Here is a 24,809-nt window from a genome sequence, read left to right on the forward strand (position 1 = left end):
TTTTTTTTTTTTTTTTACTCTTTTCTGTTAATGTCCTTACGTCCTGTTCATGAAATCTTTGCTACCTCAGGATCACAAAGATATTCTACCAGGTTATTTAAAAAAAATTTTTTTTTAATGTTTATTTTTGAGAGAGACAGAGCGCAAGCAGGGGAGGGGCAGAGAGAGAGAGGGAGACACAGAATCCGAAGCAGGCTCCAGGCTCTGAGCTGCCAGTGCAGAGCCCAATGCAGGGCTTGAATTCAAGAACTGCGAGATAGGACCTGAGCCGAAGTCGGATGCTTAACCAACTAAGCCACCCAGGCACCCCTCTACCATGTTATTATTTTTTTTAACGTTTATTTATTTTTGAGACAGAGAGAGACAGAGCATGAACAGGGGAGGGGCAGAGAGAGAGGGAGACACAGAATCTGAAACAGGCTCCAGGCTCTGAGCCGTCAGCACAGAGCCCGACGCGGGGCTCGAACTCACGGACCGTGAGATCGTGACCTGAGCTGAAGTCGGACGCTTAACCGACTGAGCCACCCAGGCGCCCCCTCTACCATGTTATTTTTAAGAAGCCTTATTTTACTTTCAAATTTAAACCTATAATCTATTAAATACATCCATCTGTATTTAATTGAACCAGCATCATTTATTGAAAAAACTTTCTTCACTGGTCTGTAGTGTATACTCATACACATACACAAACCCTACTTGGGTTTGATTAAAATTGCACCAAACTTATTTATCAGTTGGGGGAGGACTGACATCCTTATGCTATTTCCAGTCTGTGACCTTGCTATATCTATTTATTTAGGTCTCCTTAATAATGAAATATGAATACATTGTATTATGAAGTCATGAAATAATAATAACTCATATCTTACCTTTTAAAAGTTTTATATGTAAAGGTCTTATATACAGTTCATTAGAATTACTTCTAGGTATGATTGTATAAATGGTATCATTTAAAACTTTGTCAGTTTTCTAATTTTTGCTGATAAAGAGAAATACAAATGAATCGTCTATGGTGACCCTGTATCCAGCAATAATACAGAAGCATGTTTTCTAAGGATCTTTAGTTTTACTTCTTCCTTTCCAGTCCTTAATTCCCCTTCCTCCGTTTTTGTGTCACTTAGGACCTCTGGGACCATGTTGGTGTGTACATGGTGGTCGTGAGCATCCATCCAAGTCGTGATTTCAGAGGGAAAATTTTTTAACAGTTCACCAATATGCTGTTTGCTATAGGTTTTTTGGTTTTTTTTTTAAGGATCCCTATTATAGATTAAATATGCTCCTTTCCATTCCTAGTTGCTATGGATTTTTAAAAATATCATGGGCATTAAATTGTATCAAATGTCCCCCAATTGTGTAAGGTCTAATTTCTACAACTAAGCCCTTATTCTTTACACTCATACTGATTGTGCTTCTTTGATTGAACCATGAAATATAGTTTTCTTCTTCTTCTTCTTCTTTTGAGAGAGAGAGAGAGAGAAAGAGAGAAGGCACGTGCACATGAGCAGTAGAGGAAGAGGGAGAGAGAGGGAATCTTAAGCAGGCTTCATCCCCAGCATGGAGCTCAGCACCGAGCCTGACATGGGGCTTGATCTCATGACCCTGAGATCGTGACCTGAGCCGAAATCAAGAGTTGGATGCTTAACTGACTGAGCCACCCAGGCACCCCGATAGTTTTCTTCTTAATCCAACCCAGAAGTCTTGGTCTTTTTATTTTCCATCGACCTTATTTCTGTTTCTGTTTAAGAGTCTGTGGAAGAACAGAGAGTATCGTTCCTCCTTCCAGTGGCCTGAGCAGTGGGAGTTGCAGACCAGTCTTCAGTGGCAGGCGGAACGTTCCAGGCGGCAGGAGGGAACCACCGGACAGGCGCAGAGGGCACCTGCACCGTCTGACTAGTCTGTGACCTTGGATTGAGTAGCGGTAAACCAGGGGGCAGGAACAGTCCATTTGCCCTGAGAGTCCTCCTTGGTCCTGGCCTTTTCAGGAGCAGCCTGCTCTTCCTTCTCTATCTCTTCAGGATGTCTCTAGAAGTAGACCTCAGGCTCTACCACCCATTAGGTCTGTTGTTGCACGGGATGGCAATGTCCGCATAGCACAGAGGAGAGTCTGTGTTACACAGGGCAATGGTAGGCAGGGCAACATGAGGCGCCTGTGTGAGAGGCTGGGATTGGTAGCTACCACAAATCTTGGCTCCTTCGAGGCTGGATCTGGTCACTAAGGGTTCCAGGAGTGAAGCGGCCAGGAATAGGAGCAGATCCCATGGTGGTGGCCAACTTCAGCGCAGCCTGGTGGCCAGTATTCCTGGCGGATGTGACATTGACACCAACAGTGGCTCAGGCTGCAAGCAGAAACTTCCCCCAGGTTCTCTTCATATTTGTGATGTAGACACCATCACTCTTCCTTTTGTAGGTGTGCTAATCCATTTGGAGGTCAAGGCTGGTGCCACCTAAGCGGGTTCCTGCTGCCTTATGAAGACATCCTCCTCTTTCATCGGGGAGCACCCAAAGATCCGGAAAGATTGTGAAAGATTCCCTTTAAGTTACCACAGGAACCCAGAACAATGTCGTACAGACCCTTATACAAGTAGCTTGGAAAGGCTGAAAGTCTTTGTCTTTTAATTGGAGCTTGAAGGTTTACATTTAATATATTTAAAGTTGTTTTCCATTTGTTCTGCTTATTCTGTGTCAATTTTTCTGTCTTTATTTCTTTTGGGTCAAATACATGATTATTCCATTTCCTCTTGTATTAAGTTTTATATATTCTTACTTTTAGTAGTTATCCTAGAGGTTACAATATACATCTCTCACTAAAGTCGAAGGTAAATTACTACTGTTCTTTGAAAATGCAAGGAATTCAAGGTCCTTCACTTACATCCCCTATGATTTATGTGTTGTTTTCATGTCTTTGCATTCCCCATCTATTTAAAACCTCACAGGGCACTGGTATTGTTTTATATGGTCCATATTCATTTGGTTTTACTCATATTTCACCCTATCGCTCTTCATTTCTTCTATTTGAAATCCTTTAGTGCGGGTCTGCTAGGGACTAATTTTCTGACTTTTGTCTGAAAACGATTTCATTTCCAGAGAATATTTCTGGGGCGCCTGGGTGATTCAGTCGAGTGTCCGATTTCGGCTTAGGTCATGATCTCATGGTTCATGGGCTCGAGCCCCATGTGGGGCTTTGCCCTAACAGCATGGAACCTGCTTTGGATTCTCTCTCTCTGCCCCTCCCCTGCTTGTGCTGGTGTGTGTGTGTATGTCTCTCTCTCTCTCTCTCTCTCTCTCTCTCAAAACTAAACATTAAGGGGTTCCTGGGTGGCTCAGTCAGTTAAGCATCCGACTTTGGCTCAAGTCACGATTTCGTGGTCTGTGGTTTCCAGCTTGGCGTTGGGCTCTGCATTGACAGCTCAGAGCCTGGAGCCTGCTTTGGATTTTGTGTCTCCCTCTCTCTCTGCCCCTCCCCTGCTCATGCTCTGTCTCTCTCTCTCAAAAATAAACATTTAAAACATTAAAAATAAACATTAAACATTAAAAAATATTTTCCTTGGACACTGTATTGTAGATTGGTAGTTATTTTCTATAAGTGTTTTGAAGATAATATGTATATTTTTCTTCTTGCCATCATCAGACTTGCCGGGAGTGTATCTGTTTAAACCTTTTGATGTTCTCTATTTCATTAGTTTCAGTCTTTTCTTTATTACACACTCCCTTTTCTTACTTTCCAAGTAGGTGGGCTTTATGATCCTTTCTTTAGCATTGATTTCTAGTTATACTGGATTATAATCAGGAAATGTAGTCAGTAAAATCCCTTTTTAAAAAATGTTTGAGAGAGCGAGTGAGCAGGGGAGAGACAGAGAGGGGGAGAGAATCTCAAGTAGGCTCTACACTGTTGGCACAGGGAGCGACACCAGGTTCGATCCCACAAACTGTGAGATCATGACCTAAGATCAAGAGTCAGACACTTAACCGACTGGGCCACACAGGCACCCCCAAATCCCTATCTTTTGAAATGCAGTGTGGTTTATATTATGGGCAAGGGTATGTTTAATTTTTGTAAATCTTTCATGGTTACATGAAAAGAATATGTATTTTGGTAAGAGGGTATAAAGTTCTCTATTCGGCTAAAACATAAGTCAGTTGATTATGTATTATTAATACATTAGTGTGTCCTTGCTTTTTTGTCTATTTATGTTAAATTCCGAAAGAGGTTTATTAAACTCTACCATTATAATTGTGTGTGTGCATGTGATTCAAACCAACTTTTGTATTGCTAAGTGTTTCTGCATTTTGGCATTCAATAGTATTATTTGTTGCATATAAGTTTATTATTTTGTATTTGCCTTTTATCTGTACATAACATTCCTCTTTTTCACACTTAGTATTTGGGCCTTAATTTTCTTTTCCCGAAATCAGTACTCTCATTCTTGCTTTTTGTTTTCACTTAGGCAAACATCAAAAATCCTAAATCAACTCTAGTACCTAGACCCTTGCTCTATACTAGGTTATGTGAAGAGTTTGAACACACCTGTGCAAAAGACAAAGTTTCTTGCTTCCAGGAGCTTCCTTTTAAATTTACTAATGGCATATCCCATTAAGAATCTTGTTTTAATATATACACTTTTAGTAAGTCTCCTGATACAAAGCTTTACATCAGAGTATAAACTGGAACATCTGCACTGGAACAAATATCTAACCTTTGAAATAGTAAAATAAATTAACATAGAGCTGTCAGATTTAAAATTATAATAACAGGCATGTCACACATAGAAACATCCAAGTGACTTTCTGGAGTGGGGGTGCCGAATCAACAGGAAATGGTGGCAGAGGGCTTTGCTAAATTGCAGCCACTTCTGTAAGGCTGGTGGTAGCTGTGGGGGACGATAAAAATGACATACTTCCACAATCATGGTTATTTCCAAGGTACGCTAATGTTAACATGTTATAAGGAGAGTATATAAGAATATTAGAAGGAATAGAAGAAGGAGAGTCTTCAAGTCCTTTGAAAACTTGTCAAGAATGGTGGCAAACTGCTTTTTCCTACTACCAAGACTTAACACCTGCACACTATACACAAATGTACGAGTATGATGACGTTGATGAAAGGCTACCTTGTCACAGATACACTAAAAAATCTTTCAACATATCAGTGATTTGTAACTGCCACAAATCGGAAGACTTTTGTTGTCAGTCCACCAAAAAGTTGTCCAAGCAAGGTTAACAATAGAAAGTTGCTAATAACCTAGTAATGAATTACAGAGCAGAACTTAAGAGTGTAAGACGATATTTGATTTTACAAATGTAGAAGAAACATATATGAAGGCAGTGAAATTCATTTCTGGGACTCAAAAATAGCCCTAACTTATCCACACGTAGTTTCCAGGCTAGTTGTCTTGGAGAAAGTTTTAAACGGAGGCTGCGACCACTGACACAATCCCTACTTAGAAAATGTTAAGTTTTCCCAATTACTGGTACTTAGCACAAATTAACATCAACTTTAGCTCTTAGCAAACTGTTGCTGGGGGAACATTGCTCGAGGCCACCCAGACAAAAGATAATTCTCACATTCTATCCCAAAGTAAATATGATTTGTGGATTATTTGCAGTTGTGGAGGTCATCTTCATAGCATGAAAGTTACTTAGAGTTGTCTGAAGGTTTATTTTTAGTAAAGGATACTCAAGAATGAACCCTTCCTATAGAGAGAGCCCTCCTCTAGAAGTAGGAAGTCGCCTACAAAATGTTTTTGAAGAGATCTGAGAGAAAAATAAGACCCTTGAATAATTTTTAACAAGCAAACACATTAGCCTATAAACTCAAACAAACACTTTCCTTGTGGAATACTTATTATAGTTACATGGGAACATTTTACACTTACCCTTTAATGATGTTCCATTGTTTTTAGGAAATTATTTTCAGCGTCAGCTTTTAAGCCACACAAGAACATTGGTTTTACTTATATTCACATCATTATTTTGAATCACAAATGAGATGGTCCTGTTCAGTAATTTTTGCCATTTATGACGACTGGCTCTGATAAATTGTACCTAATCTTCTCTTAAAAAATGAAGATTTGCTACCATGACATTCTAGAAATGTGATTAGGGTGCGTAAGTACATCTCAAAAATGTGGTATAATTTAGAATAAGTCTTGTTTTCACCAAGGTGGGTGACTACCTGGAAACCAATGCTCATTTAGATTACCAGGTGAAGAAGAAAAACATGATTTCATCATTCCTCACAGTTCTTCCATCCACAAATGGGAATGTGGCTGCATGTGTAAACACAACCATGAAGGCACACGTAAATAATCTTGGAAGTTACTTTCCCTATCAGTATGCAATTATGGGTTTCAAAACCCCAGACTTGCTCAAGGGCTCCAACAGAGTATCCAAATGAACGAAATATGAACTTGAGGCGTTTTAGTGAAGGATAAGGAGGGAATGTATTTAATCCCAAGGTGGGCTAAAGGCAACAGTAAGAAGATCCAGAATGAGAGGACATAAACTCTACTGAGCTGATCATAGTTTAGGAGAAAAATCTTAGAACATGGCATTTTAAAGAGCCTCAGCTAATTTTGGGCAAGTCACAGAACCTTAGAGATCTTTTCAAAGTCTCAGGTTCCCAATATTAAAATAATATCCTCATTTTCACTGTTTCACAGGAGAGTCGGGAAGAGAAATGGAAAGCATGCCTGGCTGCTTCTGTAAGCAGTGAAACACTGTAATTTGAGACATCATTACAGTAATTGCCAGCCAGCGTCATCATCACAGAAGTAGAGGGATGTATGACAGGTGCTAAAAAGAAGGAACATCAAAGGTAATAAGATACAAAGTTGTTAGAAGTAGAATGCCTTCTACACAGAAAGGTGGTTAAAATTATTTTGTAAATGAAAACTTTGTTTACTCGGTGGCAGAGAGATCATTCAATCCTCAGGGCAGCTCCATGAAGTAGGTATTATTTCCATTTTAAAAATTAAGAAACTGAAGCTAAGAGGTTAAGAGACTTGCTTAAGAGCCACATGGGTAGAACGTAGTAACAACCAGGTTTCAAACCAGTTATTTAAATTCCAAATCCAGTGTACTTTTGTGTCTCATTACCATGGCATTTTGTGTTTACAACGCAAGCTTGAGCCTCAGAGGATTTCCCGTGCGCTGTATTAAATTTTAATAAATTGATCACTTGAAATGCATTTCACAGTATTTCTGCAAGACCTACTATGCGGGCAGCGCTGAATGGCAGAGGCAGAGGCAACACTAAAAAGGAGGAAGGAAAAAATGAGAGGAAAGGGTGACTGGGAGCCGAGCCAGGAGCGCAGCAGAATTGTTATTGTTGTTGAATATTACAGAGTATCCAATAAATTTGCTAATGAATATCAGCAGTGGCCCCGGTAAAAAAAAAGACTTTAACGTAGCAAAGGTAACGTCCCTTATTCTCATTATTCTCAATTAAGGATGAATGGAGACGAAGGGACTGGTGGTGGAAAGGGTGGTCCAAGTAAATTGCCCCTGAAGAGAAGTTAGGACAAAAGAAGATGAGGGTTGTCTTTCTTTAAAGTCAAATTTTAATTACAGAAGCCGGCATCCATTCTTCTTGTAAAATCTGGCCCATTACATATGAAGCTAAAGTCCCCTTTCATTACTGCTCCTAATCCCCATCCTGTTAGCAATGTCATGTGTATCCTTCCAGTCCTTTCTGTACACATTTATATATGTCGTTGTAGGAAATGTATTTTATTTTACATAAAAGGTGTTATATTCCGTATTTATCTGCATTGTGGCTTTTTCATGCAACAACGGCTCCTGGAGAATAATGGCACTTAAAGATCCCATCTCTTTATTTACGAACATTTAGGTAATTTCCAATTTCACTATTAACAACAACGCCTCAAACGAACATTGTGACGTATGCCTCCTTGAGCACAAAAGGGTCTTTCTAGGGGAGATACCAGCAGTGGCATTGTTGGGTCTTGGGTATGGATTTTTGAAAATTTTACAAATCTTGCCAAATTGCCCTCCAACGTGGCTGTTATTAGTTAGCCCTCTTATCAGCAGTGTTTCTTTTCGGGGATTTTAAAAAACAAAAATGCTTTCGGTTCTGATTACAAAAGGTTCACGACAGAAAGGAATGGATGCCTTAAGCATTATTTCGGTGTGAAACTTTACATAATCACATACTAGGAGGAGAGTCCGAGGAGATGCTGGATGGAGAACGCTTAGTCCACCGAGGAAATATTAGGGGAGTTCAGGGCAGGAATGAAAGGATCTGTCCTAGATGGGAGAAGGGGCTCCTGTTCTAAGGACGTAGGCAGTGCTTTCTTTTCATGGCTGCACGAAGTAGAAAGCAAGGTAGAAGGGTTGGCATGGGGGACTGCAGAATGCAGACACATGTGAAAAGAGCAAGTTTTACGGGGGAAATGAGAAGGCAGGTGACTGGGACAGTGTTTCTCAAAGTGTGTTTGAGGAACACTGACTCTGCAAGGGGAGTAGACAGAAAAGTGTTCTGAAAAAAGTGGTAAGAAATAATTCGGTAAATTCTGCTAATTAAGTCCCGCTTTTAGAGAATTACAACATGTCAACATACTCAAGGCCGAAACAAAGAACAAAGTTGTTCAACTCGGCATTTCCCATGGGAACCGTCTCAACACTAGACCCTTTCCTCTGTGTAAAGCCAGTTAACATACTGCTGAACCAATCTGCCGTGAAATACACTTTGGGAAACACTGGACGAGTGAAAATTTGAAGAAATGGACAACAAGCGAGTGTCCGGCTTGCCTTCACAAATTTATTTGGAAACAAAATGAAACTAAAAATACACAGAACAACTGAATAAACATCCATGTACTCACCCTCAGAATTAAAAGGTTAAGAGTAAATTATAATAAACGTTAATGCTTATTTTTCTATTATGGACATATGATCATGATACAAATTCGGGAACTAGAGGAAACAGAGGTGGTCATTCTACCACCTTAGGTAAAACCACTGTTAATGTTTTGAGGCAGTTCTTTGAATCTTTATTTCTATTAGTTTTTTTTTATTGTTTATATCATTATAATACAACACATGCAATCTTCTTTCATGTTAAATATTTACATTGTACTGTAAACACCATTGTACCTTTTCCTGGCTGTCTTTTTTAATGGCTGCATAATATTCCAGGTCAATAGTCCACTATTTCTTCTCCTTGGTTTTAGAATTTACATTGTTAGCAGCTCTTTCTTTTTTTAGCTTTGTATGTAATATTGCCATGATTGTGTTACAGCATAAAACTCCTTACTTACATTTATTTTCTTAGGACTTATTTGCCAAGTGGAATAACAGTTACAAGGTAATGTACATTTTGAAGGGTTTTGAAGAAATACTGCCCGTTTGCTTTGAGGAGGCACGCAGAGAGGTTGTTATCGTCGGTGATGTATTAAAGTGTCTGTTTGCCGTTTCCCTCCAAATTTAATTCAGGTTTCAATTTGTTAGCACTGGTCCATTTTTTACAAATCCCAATTTGTCATTTACCGCGTTATCTATCCCCACTGTTTTTGCAACACATTGCCGATCTGCTAAATATGCTAGGCAGTAGGTAACATTTTTTGAAGAAACGTTCAGGACAGAGTCCAAAGGAAGATAGTAAAGACCATGTACGAATTTACCAATACTCTTCGGATGTTGTTTAAAGCACTCCAATGGCAGCTTTAGCAACATTTCAAAATTTTTTTTTTTTTTAACGTTTATTTATTTTTGAGACAGAGAGAGACAGAGCATGAACGGGGGAGGGGCAGAGAGAGAGGGAGACACAGAATCCGAAACAGGCTCCAGGCTCCGAGCTGTCAGCACAGAGCCCGACACGGGGCTTGAACTCACGGACCGTGAGATCATGACCTGAGCCGAAGTCGGACCCTTAACCGACTGAGCCACCCAGGCGCCCCAACATTTCAATTATGACTAATCAAAGATACTCAAGTCACCTAACTAAAGTATCTTGGTCTACTTTTCTCCATCTTGTTCACAATGATTTAATAGAAAACTCTGTCAAATGTGGTAGTGAGGGATGATTTATCTTTGGCATTTCCCCTCGGGATTCTCAGTAACTCTTGAGGACACAGGCTGTATTTTACACATTTTTGTTTATCATAGCCTAGCACAGAACTTGATACATAGGTTCTCAATAAAGGTTTATTTGAGTGATATGCTTAATTTGGCATGGATTTAATGAACCTAGGTTGTCTCACCAGACACAGCTTTGCTTTCCAAGCAATCAGTAAATATATATGTTCATTTAGGAATGGCAAATGTGTGATGGAAAGAGCACGTGTTTTGTAATTAGAAGTCTTGAATTAAAAAAAAAAAACAAACATTTTTTTAAGTAGTCTTCAAGCCTAGCGTGAACCCCGACGCCAGGCTTAACCTCATGACCTGATCCAGACCTGAGCTAAGATTAAGAGTTGGACCTAGAAGTCCTGAATTGAAATCGTAGCTTTGAGATTTACAAGCTGGTAACTTGGTGTAAATCCACACCTTACTCAGTTTGTTCATCCACAAAATGGTGATAACCCATCTTCTTTACTTTTCTCATAGGGTTCTTAGGAGAATCAAAATGTTTTTCTCTAAAGGGAAATCTGACCATGGCATTACGTGACTTTTTAAAACCCTGTCACAGCTTTCTCTTGCCCTCAAGAAAAAGTTAAGTCCTTTAACATGTCACACGGAGACTTGTGCGATATGGTTCCTGTTCAGTTCTCCACTGTCCTAACAATGAAAGCTCTCTTTCACAAGGCCTTTTGCACAAGCTGCCTGCTTTGCCTGTGAAGCTCTTTTCCGCACCCTTGTACGTCGATTACTACTGGCCGCAAGATTACTAACAGCAATAGCTAAAATCTAATGAATTCTTACTAAGCATGGGACACTTTACATACAGTAGCTTATACTTTATGAAGTAGATACTATCATCATCATTTTGCTAATGAGGCACAGAGAAATGAAGTAACTTACCCAGAGTAACACAGCTCTTAAACCTCAGCACTGGCTTACAAACTCACTCCGTCTGCATTCAAAGCAGATGTTCTCAACGCCTGCTATTAGAATTATCAACTTTCTCCAGAAAGTCTAACATCTTTAACATCCTCTTATAGCCAGTGTGATAAGATTAACACTGAAGACACAGGTTTATAATCGCCTGGGTACTTTACGCTTCCCCGACCAGAGGGAAAGGAATCCATTCGAACTCAGACAAGACGGCATCTCGTTTAGTTTTGTTTCTCCAGCTCTTGGCAGTTCCTGCTACGCATAATGGGCATCAATAAATATTTGCTGAATAAATAGACGAAAGGGGTTTTCAACAAAAGTCGCAACACAACGTTGTTTTTGAATTCAGTTAAGCAACATCACCAGGCTTACCAGTTTGTGATGTACGGAATCCACTTTTCCCCCTTTTTGCAGTGTGGTACGCTTGCTTATATCCGTTCTTCTGCGATTTCTTCTATTTGCCACAATTCCTTAAATACTGCCAGCAAATATTCCCCCTGCACAACTGCGATATCGCCTTTTGGCCCACTCTTTTAGACAGGAGGAAAAACTAAAATGTTAAAATTACTTTTCCCTTCATAGCAATGCTTTACAATTCCTGAAAACTTTTTTTTTTTTTTTTTTTAATACAGAGCAAAACATCAGAGATCGCGGAGGGAAAAACTATCTTTTAAAAATGCATTTCAAATCAAGACTAGGCTGATGGGAGAAAAGCAATCTAGCACATTTACACATGAAACCTGGCGCTGCCTAGGCAGTGTTGTCCCCAGGTGGCATCTTATTTTTCATAATATTTTACTGAAGCCTTTCAGTAATATAAATAGAGAAAACAGGTGCTGCACTGAGCAGGGGGTTTGTCCAAATCCACCATTTTTGGCTCAGTTTTTTGATAGAAGGCTCAGCAGTTAAGGTAATCAGTCCTGCAGCTCTCATCGCCTTCAAGGAGAAGGCAACAGAGGAAGGTGGTGAAAAGAGAGGGAGAGGAGGGAGGGGAAGTGTGGCAAACAGACGAAACTATCCTTCAAACAGAGCAAGGGCTTTGCCTCCGTCTCCAGGTGCGGACCCTCAAATTGACCGTTTACAGGCTGCTAATTTTGTCTTTTCGATTAAAAAACGCCGCCTGGTTTCGTAAGTTAGAGGACATACAAAGTAGGAAGGTATTCGTCTCGTGAGAACTTCACCACCCGGATCAGCCTCAGGGAAGGCCACCGCGAACCGCCCGTCCCAACCGCCGGCTGGCTCGCGGATGCCCCGGGGGCCGGACGCCTGGCGGGGCTTCCCCTCGCGCTCCCGCTACCCACAAACCTTCGCGCCTCGGCGCGCCTGCGCAGCGGCGACGGCCCTCTCAGGAAGAGGAAAATGGAATAAACAACTCGGAGGAACCAGAGCGCGAGAGAGCGAGTGGAGGCAGAATTTAAAAATAAACTGGCCCCTCCACCCTCCCAGCCCGTTCGCCGCCGCCGCCGCTCCCCCTTCCCAAGCCCGCTCCCTCGAAGGCCCCGTCTGGGCCCGCGCGCCCACCCCGTCGTCCCGCGCGGCCCCTTTAAGAAAAGAGAACGAGAGAGTGAGTGAGAGAGAATCCCAACTCTCCCCCTCCCCTCCCCTCCTTCCTACCCCCTCCTCCCTCCCCTCTCCCCCCCCCCCTCTCCCCGGGCGGCTCCGGCTCCCGCAGCGGGACAGACCCACCCGCCCAGGCTTTTATCCGGCACCGGCAGCGTCTTCCTTCCCTCCCCGGTCTATGGTGGCGGCGGCGGCGGCGGCGGCTCCTCGGGCGGCAGCGGAAGACGAGGCTGCGGCGTTGCCATGAACAGTGGCGGCGGCCTCCCGCCCCCCTCGGCCGCCGCCTCCCCTTCCTCCTCCTCGCTGGCGGCGGCAGTGGCGGTGGTGGCCCCGCCGGGGGTCGGGGGTGTCCCCGGCGGGGCGGCGGCGGGAGTCAAGCTGAAGTACTGCCGCTACTACGCTAAGGATAAGACTTGCTTCTACGGGGAGGAGTGTCAGTTCCTGCATGAGGACCCAGCCGCCGGAGCTGCCCCGGGCCTCGGCCTCCATAGCAACAGCGTCCCCCTGGCTCTGGCGGGCGCGCCGGTGGCCGCCTTTCCGCCCGGAGCAGTCCCGGGCGGGGGAGCTGGGCCGCCCCCGGGGCCCAAGAAGCCGGACCTGGGAGGCCCGGGGGCGGGAGCCGCAGCCGGCGGAGGAGGCAGCGGCGGCGGCGTCCTCGATGGACCGCGGCTGGCAAGTGAGTGTGGTCCGGGCTGGGAGGGCGGCCCGGGCCTTGGCGCGGCGGCGGAGGGAAGGCCTGGGGCCGGAGGGGGCCTGGATGAGGCCTTGCGACGAGCTTTGCCCGCGGGTCGTCCCCCCCCCCCCCCCCTTCACCTTCCCTAGTTGGTCTGAAAGGCCTAGGCCGGGCCTGAGCCCTCCTTCCTTCTTCCTGCTTCCCTTCCCCACCGCCTTCGGCGAGCTGGGGAGTGAGGGGAGGCTGGGTTCCCCGGAACGTGGGTGGGTTGACGGGGGTGCTGCGAGTGGGGGCTGGGAGGAAGGGGGATGGGCTGTGGCGTGCGGTGTGTGAGAAAGGGGGTGTCGTTTCCGGGGGGTGTGGAAAGGGGCTGGGTTTGCAGGCACATGTGTTTTGCGTGCCCGTGTGGAGCGGTGTCTGCCGAGTGTTGAGGTTCCCTAGTGGGTGTGAGTGTGGGCAGGGGGCGGGAGGTGATGGGCGGGCTTAAGGCTTCCTGGAGTAAGGCCGAAAGAACGGAAAAAGTTTGTGGAAGGCGTACGGGAGAAAGATTTTTCAAGCAGGAAATGCTTTCGAAGGATTAGGAGTGAAGGGACAGCAACTTGTGTACTGTGCTTAGGTTTAGTCGAGAGCTGAGAGGACGAATTTCCCAAGACTTGCATTTCGACATAGTTCTGCTGAAGCCAAGATAAGTTTGCCGGGTGAGAGTAGGGATCCTGTCCTCTACAACTTTGTATCAAGCGAACTCTTAGCAGGGAGCCTGGAAAGCGTGTCCGGTGCGGCGTTCACGTGCGTGCACCTGAGCACTTGGCTTCGAGCATGTTGTCAGGGCTGTTGGTATTTTTTCCTTTTTTTCACTTGTCATTATCTACTGCCTTGCAACTTTTTAGTTGTTAGTGGAGTTGGATGCGTGAATGCAATCTATTTTACAGAATGTTGCTCTTAAGCAAGTGGGGGAGAGCAGGTGTCAGATTTTTCTGTTTCTGAGTATACTATTTCTAAACCAAAGGAAGGGGGAGTCCCGTTTCTTGGGAATTCTAAACAGCTTGCAGATCTGAAGATACTTTGATAGGCGTTTTAACTTGGTCATCAGTACATTTTTGTCTTTTTTTTTTTTTTAACTGTAAATGAGTTTGGCTAGATGTTTCGCCAGCTGTTTGTACTGTGAGGATTATTGTTTTCCCAGAGATGAGCTTTTTTTTAAAAGAAAGCTTGCTGTGATGGACTTGGCTGGAATGCAGATGTGTTTGTCCGCATTGATACGCTCAGAAGATTAATTTGTCACTTAAAAGTGTTTTGTAAAAATCGGTTACTTTACTGGTGGAAATTTATCACTTTGGAGCAGCAGCTTTGCATTTTCAAGGTGAACTTTTGCTGGTTGTGTGAGTTGTGGCTCAAAGTAATTTGATCAGTCTTTGAGTGGTAGGGGCAAACTGAATGGTACCTTTGTTACATACAGAAAGGCATTTTCAAAAAAGCTGCTATTCGATTAAATATGTTATCTTTCTAGGATTTTCTAACATGCAGAAGTAGTAGATCTGGAACATGAAAGATAGGACAGGATATTGTAAGTAGGTGAAGATGGGAGGTGGGGGAAGATACTGACAATGGCTCGAAGGTGAGGCTCATTCCATACCTCATAAAAGGAAAGTAATTGGGATATAGGGTCTTCTTGAGAGAACAGGTAGTTATTGCTAAGAAGGCATTTGACAATTTAGTATTTAGTCCTTTAACAGTTATTTGATTAAATAGCTGAGTTATGTATTTAGGTTCTATAGGGCTTGCTTTAACTTGCCGGGTGAAGCCTGAGGCTCCTCTTTTCCGCTGTAGTCTTCTGGGTAACTGAGTCGTACTGGGTTGTGACTCCTTTTGGATGAGAGCAGATTGCTTCATACCAGTGACTGGCAAGTAAAGTTGCTCAGGAATCAGGGAAGAGGACTGTGTTGGTGGTTTAATGGCTGCTTTGAATCTTCACCCTTAAATGTTTAGTTTTTAGTCTGCTTTCTACCTTTTCCTATATTCTTTGACGTATTTTTGGAAACAGGCTTGGTTTGTTAAGTGCATGAGGCAGTTAAACTAGACAGCATATTCTAAGAGGTATTGTTATCAGAAGTTTAAATTTTCTTGCGGACTTGATCATCTAGCATCACGATTTTATTTTGTTTTCATTTTTTCCTTTTCTTTAAATGTAAGATTGTACAGGGTTTCCCTTAGCTGAAAGGTCATACACTCCTCTGCTCTGATAGGGTAGATCTGCCTGCAGAAATACTTTGGGCTTTATGGAATCGTGTGTGTGTGTGTGTGTGTGTGTGTGTGTGTCAAAAAAGTTTTTATTGAGGTATACATACCCAGGGAAAAATGTACAAATCACAAGTTTTTGGAATTTTTATAAGTTGAAAACAATGGCTTATAATCAGAACTCAGATCAAGAAATAGTACATAATCAGTACCCCCAGAAGTCCTGCTTTTGTCCCATCCCAGATGGTTTGCCCCAGTTCCCAAATATAACTTACGGTTTCTAACACTACATTCTGACACTGTAGATTCATTTTTCACTTTTTTTGGACTTTTTTGAACTTTATAGGAATGGACTCTCATATAGCATGCACTCTTTTTTGTGGGCTTGTGAGATGTATAAGATAATATTAAGCCTTGATAAATTTTATGAGGAATATTCGAAGAGGACTGAGTTAACACAAGTTGAGGTAAGATTCAGTGAATGAGTAAACCTCTTCTTTCCATAAAAGTGCATTGCCACAATAAAGCAAAATGTCTTCATATTTTTGCCCTTTTATAGGATTTTTCAGTTTTTAAATTAGCGTTCTATTTAGAGATAATGTAGAGTCAAATGCAGTTGTAAAAAATAATACACAGAGAGCTCATTTCATCACTCATTTTCCTCCAGTGGTAACATGTTTCATACCTGGAGTATAGTATCACAGCCGGCATTGATTGCTACATTCCACTTATCATATTCCTGTTTCTCTAATCTTATTTGCACTTGTGTGTGTGCATGCACGTGTATTTCTGTGGGAATTTATCACATGTGTGTTGGTGTGCCTGCCAACACAGTCAAGACACAGAATGGTTTTGTCACCCTTAAGTTGCCCTTTTGTAAGCCTCCCTCCCTCCCCAAACCTGGCAACTACCAATTTGCTCTCATTTCTATAATTTTGTCATTTCAAGAATGGTTTTAAATGGAATTATATAGCATGAAATCTTTTGGGATTCGTTTCCTCCCCCCCCCCCAACCCCCACCCCAGCACAGTTCCCTCAAGGTTCAGCCAAGTTGTGTGCATTCTTTTTTTTTTTTTTAACTTTGAAAATTTATATTTATCGTTATTATGAAGCAGCATTTTTTTTTTTTTTGGTTTGCTTTTTTATAGGCATATCTGCTTCGCGTACCAAAGCTGTGAGCATTTACAGTAACCCAGAAGTGATATTAAAGATTTGTGCTAGGATTTTGAGGCATTTATTGACGGACTCGAATATTTATTTTTTATGTATGTATTTTAGGGTTGATTTTCACTTATTTTTAAGTTATGAAAAATTTCCATTGGAACAGCAGTGTATAAAGTCAGAGTAGACCAGTCTTCTCATCTTATTGCCTGGGATTAATTGTTATTAATAACTTTTGTGCTCCTAAAGGCCCTGTCTCCAAGTGCATTCACATTGAGAGTTAGGGCTTCAGTATATGAATTTTGAGAAAAAACAATTCACACACACACACACACACACACACACACAAACACACTTAAGTTTGTAGTAGTATTTCTCACCTTTTTTTCTCATATTAATTTATATCCTGTTTATAAAGTAGTTTAGTCTGAGACTATATAAATGGAATATGGTAAGATGTTTGTTTCATATACTGTTATCATATAGTTGTTTGCAAGCCAATACATGCAAGTATTTGTGTCTCTTATCAGTATATGGAAATTACGACAGGCTTGGGGCTCAGAGATTTTGATTTTAGTGCTGTCTTCCAAAATCACTTCGTGATCTTAAGGTAGTCATTTAGTCCATGTGGAAATATATTTCTTTATCTGTAAAATGGGAGAATGGGGGATGGGGTTTGTGATGTTCAGAATCCTTTCAGCTCTAAAATGCTCCTGTGTTTTCTAAATGTTCATGATCTAGAAAACAAATTACTTCATGTTTGATCTTTAGATCCTCCACCCCTCCCAACAAGTCTTAGAAACACTGACTGGTCAGCAGTCTAACCTCCAGTACAGGGAGGGGCATGTCGGTCTCACCTATCTTGGCTGAGTTAATTGGCATGTAGATAACAATCCTCTTCATAAAAAAGCCCTCCCCTGTTTTGTTTTGTGTGTTTTTTTTTTTTACATTTATTTATTTTTGAGAGACCAAGTGAGACAGAGCACGAGGGGAGGAGGGGCAGAGAGAGGAGACACAGAATCGGAACCAGGCTCCAGGCTCTGAACAAGCGTTCAGCATAGAGCCCCTTGTGGGCCTGAATCCACGAACCGTGAGATCATGACCTAAGTTGGATGCCTAGCCTAGCCTGAGCCACCCAGGCGCCCCTCCCCTGTTTTGATGTCTGTTTTTTCTTTAAAAATAAAGATATTTTTCCCATTTTTTTCCTCCTTTTCTTTCTTTTCTTTTTTTTTAAGTAAACCCTATGCTGAACATGAGGCTTGAACTCAATGACCCTGAGGTCAAGAGTCACATGCACCACTGGCTGAGCCAGCCGGGCACCTGTATTCCTATTTTTCTAAAGCTCGTTTTTAATTACATTTTTATTATAAAAATTACAGCTTAAAAAATGGGAAACAGTATCTTGTTTTTGGAACTAAAAATTAGTACATGCACAGGTTAAAAATGTAAATAGCATAAAATGGTACACAGTGAAAAATAGGTTCCCTACTTCCTTAGCTCCCTGATCCCTCTCCAAAAGACAGTCACTCTTTCCAATTTATCATGTATCTATTCAGAAATATTCTTTGCCTCTACAATCATCCACGTGCTTACAGTTCCCTGTCTGCAGTACATACTGACACACATACTGGTAGAGACACACGGAAGCCCAATGCACTTTGAATTTTCTCACTGAACTGCATGTCTTGGGATTTGTTCCACATCCGCGCATAGAAATCTACCTTGTTCTTTTTAAAGGCTGCATGATATTCCGCTGTATACTGTATTCTTTTTAATGGATATTTAGATTGTTTGTAGTCTATTATTGCAAACGATGCCACTAAGCTGTTACATCTTAATTTATTATGTGCATTTACACATAGATTTATGTAAAATATGATATGTACATATGTTAAGCGTACAGAATCTTCAGTAATCTGGTTCAAACTTGTTACATTAAGAAAAACTGTGTAGATAACTACCATATGATCTCACATGTGAGACCAAAAAACAAACAAACAAACAAACAAACAAAGAAAAAAACAAACCCTGAACTCCTAGGTACAGAGAACTGATTAGTAGTTGCCAGAGGTAGCGGGGGGTGAGTGAAATGGTTGAAGGTGGCCAAAAGGTACAAACTTAACGGTTAAAAGATCAATAAATCTTGAGAGTATGTAATGTATAGCAAGGTGGCTATAGTTAACAATACTGTAGTGTATATTTGGAAGTTGCTAAGAGAGTAGTTCTTGAGTTTTCAGCATTAAAAGAATGGCAACTGTGTAGTGATTAATGTTAAATAAACTTAATGTGGTAAATCATTTTGCAGTAAATCATTATGTTGTACACCTAAAAGTAATATTTCATGTCACTTACAGGTCAATAAAAAATGTGTATTTTATACATCATTAGCTGAAATAAGATATTTGAAATAGCCATCCATATTAAATCTGTCCCAGCAAGATTTTCTCCCAGTGGCTCACTTATCTAGAGACGGTTTTGTAAATCACATCTTTTGCAACTTAATGAGGTAGTATTTGTTAACAGTCGCTGGGAAATTTCATTTGTATATTTAATAAAAGACTAGTGTTATCGTTTAATAGTCTTTCACTGTTTATCTGCATTTTTGATACAGTTACCTTAGGCTGCTGTCATATTTATAATTAGGTAGAACATGACAGGGTTGGAAAAACTGGAAAGGACATGACATACCGTCAGATTTAACTTTGTGATTTTGTTCACCTGTTCCTAAACTTACTCTGTCTTTTAACAAAATTGCCATTCCTGAATCTCACTGTATACTTGATTGAAAGATGAGATTGGAGGTGAACAAAACCAAAATGGGATGGGGCCTTTTCAATTCCTTTAAAATAGTGACCTTTCATGGTTCATAGACTTTACAGCAATGTCAGCTGTCTCGGAGGAGGAATCTCGACAAAGATGGGACTGGGAATTTTCTCCTGCTCCCAGGGCTTGGAAAAATGATCCAGGCAGTGTTTAAAGTAAAAATTTTAGCAACGTCCTCTGATATATATTGTAAAAAGGTTTAATGTAAACAGATAATATTTTTGAAAAACTTAGATTTTGGCAGACTTTCCACTTAGTATGATTAGCTCTAAAAGCGGAGATTCATTCATTTTATTTAATTATTTGATTAATAAACATTTACTGAGCACCAACTGTGTCAGCTGCTGTTTTAGATTTTTGAGGTACATCAGTAATCAAATAAAAAGATTCTTTCCTTTGTGGAGCTTACATTTTAATGGTAGAGTGGGCAGTGTTAGTAAATCTAATGCCCCACATTTTATAGTATGTTAAAAGAGGACAGTTGCTATTAAGAAAAAAAAAGAAGGAACAAATCTACTCCTCAGTTCTCAATAAACCATGGGTTTGAATGATATTATGCTGATACTTTGCACAAGGAGTAAGCTGGCTTTAGAAACACATTTCTGGTTCATTCTACTGAGAAAACAACATCAGTGGAAGACTTCTGAAAACATTTATTTATTGGCAGATTTTGATTGTGTGAAGAAAGCAGTGATCTTGGCACAGATCCTAAACTAGAACTGTTTCGGAAGGCGTTTTCCAGTAAGTAATCAAAGGGACAGTGCTAAACATTAAGTGGCTTCACCTGAGAGCCCAGTTTAATTAGTTGTTCATTATCAGTTTTGTAGCCAGTGTATCTTGGAAGGCCTTTAGTATTGTAGTGCTCTTCACAGTCGGCTATTTTCCAGTCGTGCTGCACTGCAGTGTTCCTCTCTGATTCAGGAAACTAGGTAAAAATGTTGATCTTTAATTTTCAGTTCAAAACACTGTACCGTACATATTCCAGTGTGGAACACGAGGCACGAGGATCTCAACTGAGTACTTGTTAAGCCACTTGATCTATCGAAAATTGCTCTTTTAGGAATTTTTTTTTTTTTTTTTTGGTCTTGCCATAGGCTTTACTGTGGCTCTCTTGGTGCACAGGTATGCCAATTTCCTTAAGGGCCAGTTTGCCAGATAGATCTTGCAGTTTTTAAAACAATGTGAACTCGTCTCTGGAGGTCGACTTTGTGCAGCTGACTGATGGTATATGTATACTCTGGGCCCTGACTAGAGAGTCTCATTGTCAAACATTTATGGAACACTTCTGTGCCAGGTACTATACCAGTTTTGGGAAGACAAAGATGCGTGGTGCTGGCCGTTTGTGAATGCATAGGCCAGTAAGGGATTTTGAGATGTATAAATGTTGGCATAGTATGATGCGCTCTAGGTATAAAACATATAATAAACTCTGTTCAGGGATATTGTGGAGGGTCTCATCAAGAGGTAATATTTGAACTTTTTTGAAATGTATGATGCATATCTGGTAGAAAAGAAAGGCATCCCAGGAGGACACGGACACAGATTTTTTTTTTTTTTTTAACATTTATTTATTTTTGAGACAGAGACAGAGCACGAATGGGGGAGGGGCAGAGAGAGAGGGAGACACAGAATCAGAAGCAGGCTCCAGGCTCTGAGACATCAGCCCGGAGCCCGACGCGGGGCTTGAACTCACGGACCGCGAGATCGTGACCTGAGCTGAAGTCGGACCCTTAACCGACTGAGCCACCCAGGCGCCCCTGGACACAGATTTTGAGAGAGAGCGTTGTGCATGCTTTTGGTCTGCAGTCAGCTGATGTGGAGAATAGGCTGTATTATGGAGAGTGGTACCAGATGATAGATTGTGTGGCCACCCTTGTAAGCTGTGCCAAGGGAAAGGATAAGATCTGTTGAAGGGAGAGATGCCAAGGACCCATTTTGGGAAAGTGGCAATGAAATACAGGGGGCGCATTTGAGAGATTTGGTACAGCAGCCACTTGAAGGGATGGATGAGAGAGAGAAAGGAATTAAGGATAAATGAGTTTGTAGCTTAAAAGTACTCGTCACACACGTATTCGGAGACATTTAATACTAGGTAGCTGTGAATGGGGGTCTGAGTTTGTAGGAATGACTGAGAGGAAGGTAGTATAGTAATTTTCGGAACCTTTGAAGCAAGATTGTTCTCGTTTCAAATTTCATCTCTGGCACTGACACCGAAATAGGTGGTGATGATACATATCCTGAAGGACTGTCGAGATTGTACGTGGAAAACTGTGCACGGCAACGGTATTATTTCCTGTCTGTCGGTACCTGTCTGTCTAATCTGTCAGAACCAGAAGTGAATGTTTCAAAGCAAAAGGGTAACAGTTCAAGGGGGAAAGATTGGTCTAGGTAGAAGGCTGAAAAAGGAATTATTTAAATAGCATCCTTAGCTCTTTATGGAATTACTTCAGATAGATTGTGGTTTAATACTGTTCTCTACTTCCATTGAGAACAAATATAAAAAATGGTTCTAGACGTTTTTTTTCACCTGAATTGAAGATGCATGATGAGCAGTGCTCCATATGTGAAAATCTTTATAAACATTTCTCTGAAGAGCTTAGAAGAGCTTAGCACTAGAAATGGTTTGCTCTAAAAAATTGGTATTTGTTATTTTATGAGGTATTTTTTAACTTACTTTTTTTTTTTTTTTTGATCTTGACTACTTAGAAACTTCTGAACTTAGAGATACTTTTCCTTAGCTTATGTTTATTGGGTTAATAATCGCCCATCTAATCTTTTATTTTTATTAAATGGCTTTATTGGTGGCGGGTGGTTAAATAACAGATTTATTGTTCTGGAGCTTAGAAGTCTGAGATCAAGGTGTTGGCTGGGTTGCTTTCTTCTAAGGATTGTGAGAAGTAATCTGTTCCATGCCTCTCACCGAGCTTCTGGTGGTTTGCCTGTAGTCTTTAGCATCCCTTGGCTCTCGGAAGCATCACCTTGATCTCTGCTTTCACTTTCACAAGACATTCTTCCTGCGTGTGTCTATGTCCAGTTTTCCCCTTTTATAAAGTCTAAAGTCATATTGGATTAGGACTCACCTGAACAGTGACCTCTTCTTTTGTTTTTTTTAAAGCCATATTAAGAAATATTTATTATTATTTTTTTAAGTTTATTTATTTTGAGAGACAGGGAGAAAGAGAGAGAGAACCAGCAGGAGAGGGGCAAAGAGAGGGGGAGACAGGATCAGAAGCGCGATCTGTGCTGACAGCAGCGAGCCCAATGGAGATCTAGAACTCACGAACCGTGAGATCATGTACCTGAGCTGGAGTCAGATGCTCAACCGGCTGGACCACCCAGGTGCCCCAAACAGTGACTTCATCTCAACTGATTACATCTTTAGTGATTCTGTACAGAGATTAAGATCACATTCTGAGATACTGAGGTTAGAATGTCAACATTTCTTTTGAGAGGACACAGTTCAGCTTGTTGAGTGGGTAAAAAAATGGGATAATGCATGTAAAATTACATTTGACTTATGATTGATGCTACGTGCTAAGGTCTTGCTTCCCTAGTTATCACCGATGTTGGTTAGTGATACTTCAGAGTTAGGAGGAGGATCAGAAACGCGGAATTGATCTCTTACGGCTCTGCACAGAAACTTTACCATGAGGACTGGAAATACAGCGTTTATAGCTATTAACTACTATTTTTCTCAGATTTCCCTTGGACTTTTTCTGTTTGTGAGCTTCTGAGGGAAGTCCAGCCCTTCAAATAGACCAATACATCTTGCTCAGTCACCTGCTTTGGATTTGAGTCTTTTTTTTTTTTTTTTTAACTTTTTAAATGTTTGTTTATTTTTGAGAGAGAGAGAGAGAGAGAGTGAGAACACAAGTTGGGGGGGGGCAGAGAGAAGGAGACACAGAATCTGAAGCAGGCTCTAGGCTCCAAGATGTCAGCACTGAACCTGATGTGGGGCTTGAACCCACGAACTGTGAGATCATGACCTGAGCCAAAGTCAGGTGCTTAACCGACTGAGCCACCCAGGCGCCCCAAGGATTCGAGTCTTATCTTTTAGACAATTCCTATGGGTTTTGTAACATGTCTAAAATGTTCCAAGCTACCTTTTTGTCATTTATATTAAAATTTTAAAAAACTACATGAAATGTTTCCCCTAATGTATTCTGTACAAAGAACATGTTAGTTTTTCATCAGAAAAGGCAAGATAACTTTTACAAATAGGTTTATATATGGATACAAATGATAACCACAAAACCACAAGAAGTAACCATTAGGCACATAATATCACCCAAGCATGCCAGTGCGCTGAATTATTCTCACAGCAGACCTGTAAAGTAGATGTTATTGTTCTGTTTTAGGGGAGGAAACTGAGACTTGGATTAAATACACTGTGAAGCAGGGGACGGGGGTGGGGGTGGGGTGCCTGGCTGGCTCATTTGGTAGAGCATGTAACTTTTTTTTTTGAGTTTTTTATTAAATTTTTTTTTAATGTTTATTTTTGAGAGAGAGAAAGAGACAGAGCCCAAGCTGGGAGGGGCAGAGAGAGAGAGACAGACAGACAGACAGGCAGAATCTGAAGCAAGCTCTAGGCTCTGCACTGTCAGCACAGAGCCTGACGTGGGGCTCGAACCCATGAAGTAGGATAGGAGATCACGACCGAGCTGAACTTGGAACCCGGACGCTTAACCCACTGAGCCACCCAGGCGCCCTGGTAGAGCATGTAACTCTTGATCTCAGGGTCTTGAGTTCAAGCCCCACGTGGGCATGGAACCTACTTAAAAACAGTCAAAGGGCAATAGTTGGCAACTGGCTGAGAAGATCTCACGGGCAGTTGTGTTTGCTCAGGAGGTTGGTGCGAGTGTCTGCTGAGTAGGTGAAAGAGCCCCTTTTTCTTGGGCCTGCATCCCCTGGTGGCTGTGAGTTTTAATTTCCTTATCAGGAAAATTGGAGGCTCTAATAAATACCATTTGTATGGGGTGTTTTCTGAAGGTTGGATGTGAAGCTCACACTATAGTGCATCTTTGATCAACTTCTAAAAATACCAATTTTCAAAAAGGATTTAATTGTAAATGTTCATAAAAATGTGCTAGTAGATTAGGGAATACCAAAAAAATATAAGTAGTCCCAACTCTCAAGTTAACAGGTAGTTTAGATGGGTAGATAATACAGAAACATATAAGGATTTAAATGTTTAAATAGTTGAAGATAGCAATAAAAGGTCAAAGTTTATATTTTATATATGTAAAAAAATATATTCTGTATAAAGATGTGTGTGTGTGTGTGTGTGTGTGTGTGTACACATAATCAAATAGTATAAATGGTATCTGAAGAGGTAGAGGTTTTA

General features: G+C 41.3%; 2 protein-coding genes across 17 annotated transcripts in view; one reads left to right on the top strand and one right to left on the bottom strand.

Annotated features, from left to right (window-relative positions):
• The window catches only part of FLT3 (fms related receptor tyrosine kinase 3), a 122,090-nt gene extending 109,695 nt beyond the window's left edge, over nt 1-12,395 (bottom strand). The window contains exons 1-2 of one of the 3 annotated variants that reach the window (XM_042989084.1): nt 12,160-12,395; nt 10,981-11,543 (exon numbers count right to left, since the gene is read on the bottom strand). The gene's annotated coding sequence lies outside the window, so the exon portion shown is untranslated. Of the gene's footprint in view, nt 1-10,980 lie in introns of all 3 variants that reach the window. The other 2 variants (XM_042989203.1, XM_042989143.1) reach the window with 2 other exon arrangements.
• A 259-nt stretch (nt 12,396-12,654) lies between these two features.
• Nucleotides 12,655-24,809, top strand: part of PAN3 (poly(A) specific ribonuclease subunit PAN3) — a 131,209-nt gene continuing 119,054 nt past the window's right edge. For 9 of the 14 annotated variants that reach the window (XR_006218706.1, XR_006218711.1, XR_006218883.1 and 6 more), the window contains exon 1: nt 12,656-13,249. Coding sequence is in view for 11 of the 14 variants with exons in the window: in XM_042989231.1 (XP_042845165.1) it covers nt 12,817-13,249 (433 nt within the window). In the remaining 3 variants the exon portion in view is untranslated. Of the gene's footprint in view, nt 13,250-24,809 lie in introns of all 14 variants that reach the window. The other 5 variants (XM_042989347.1, XM_042989365.1, XM_042989577.1 and 2 more) reach the window with 3 other exon arrangements.

This window comes from Panthera tigris, chromosome A1 (assembly GCF_018350195.1).
Source record: "Panthera tigris isolate Pti1 chromosome A1, P.tigris_Pti1_mat1.1, whole genome shotgun sequence".
Taxonomy (NCBI): domain Eukaryota; kingdom Metazoa; phylum Chordata; class Mammalia; order Carnivora; family Felidae; genus Panthera; species Panthera tigris.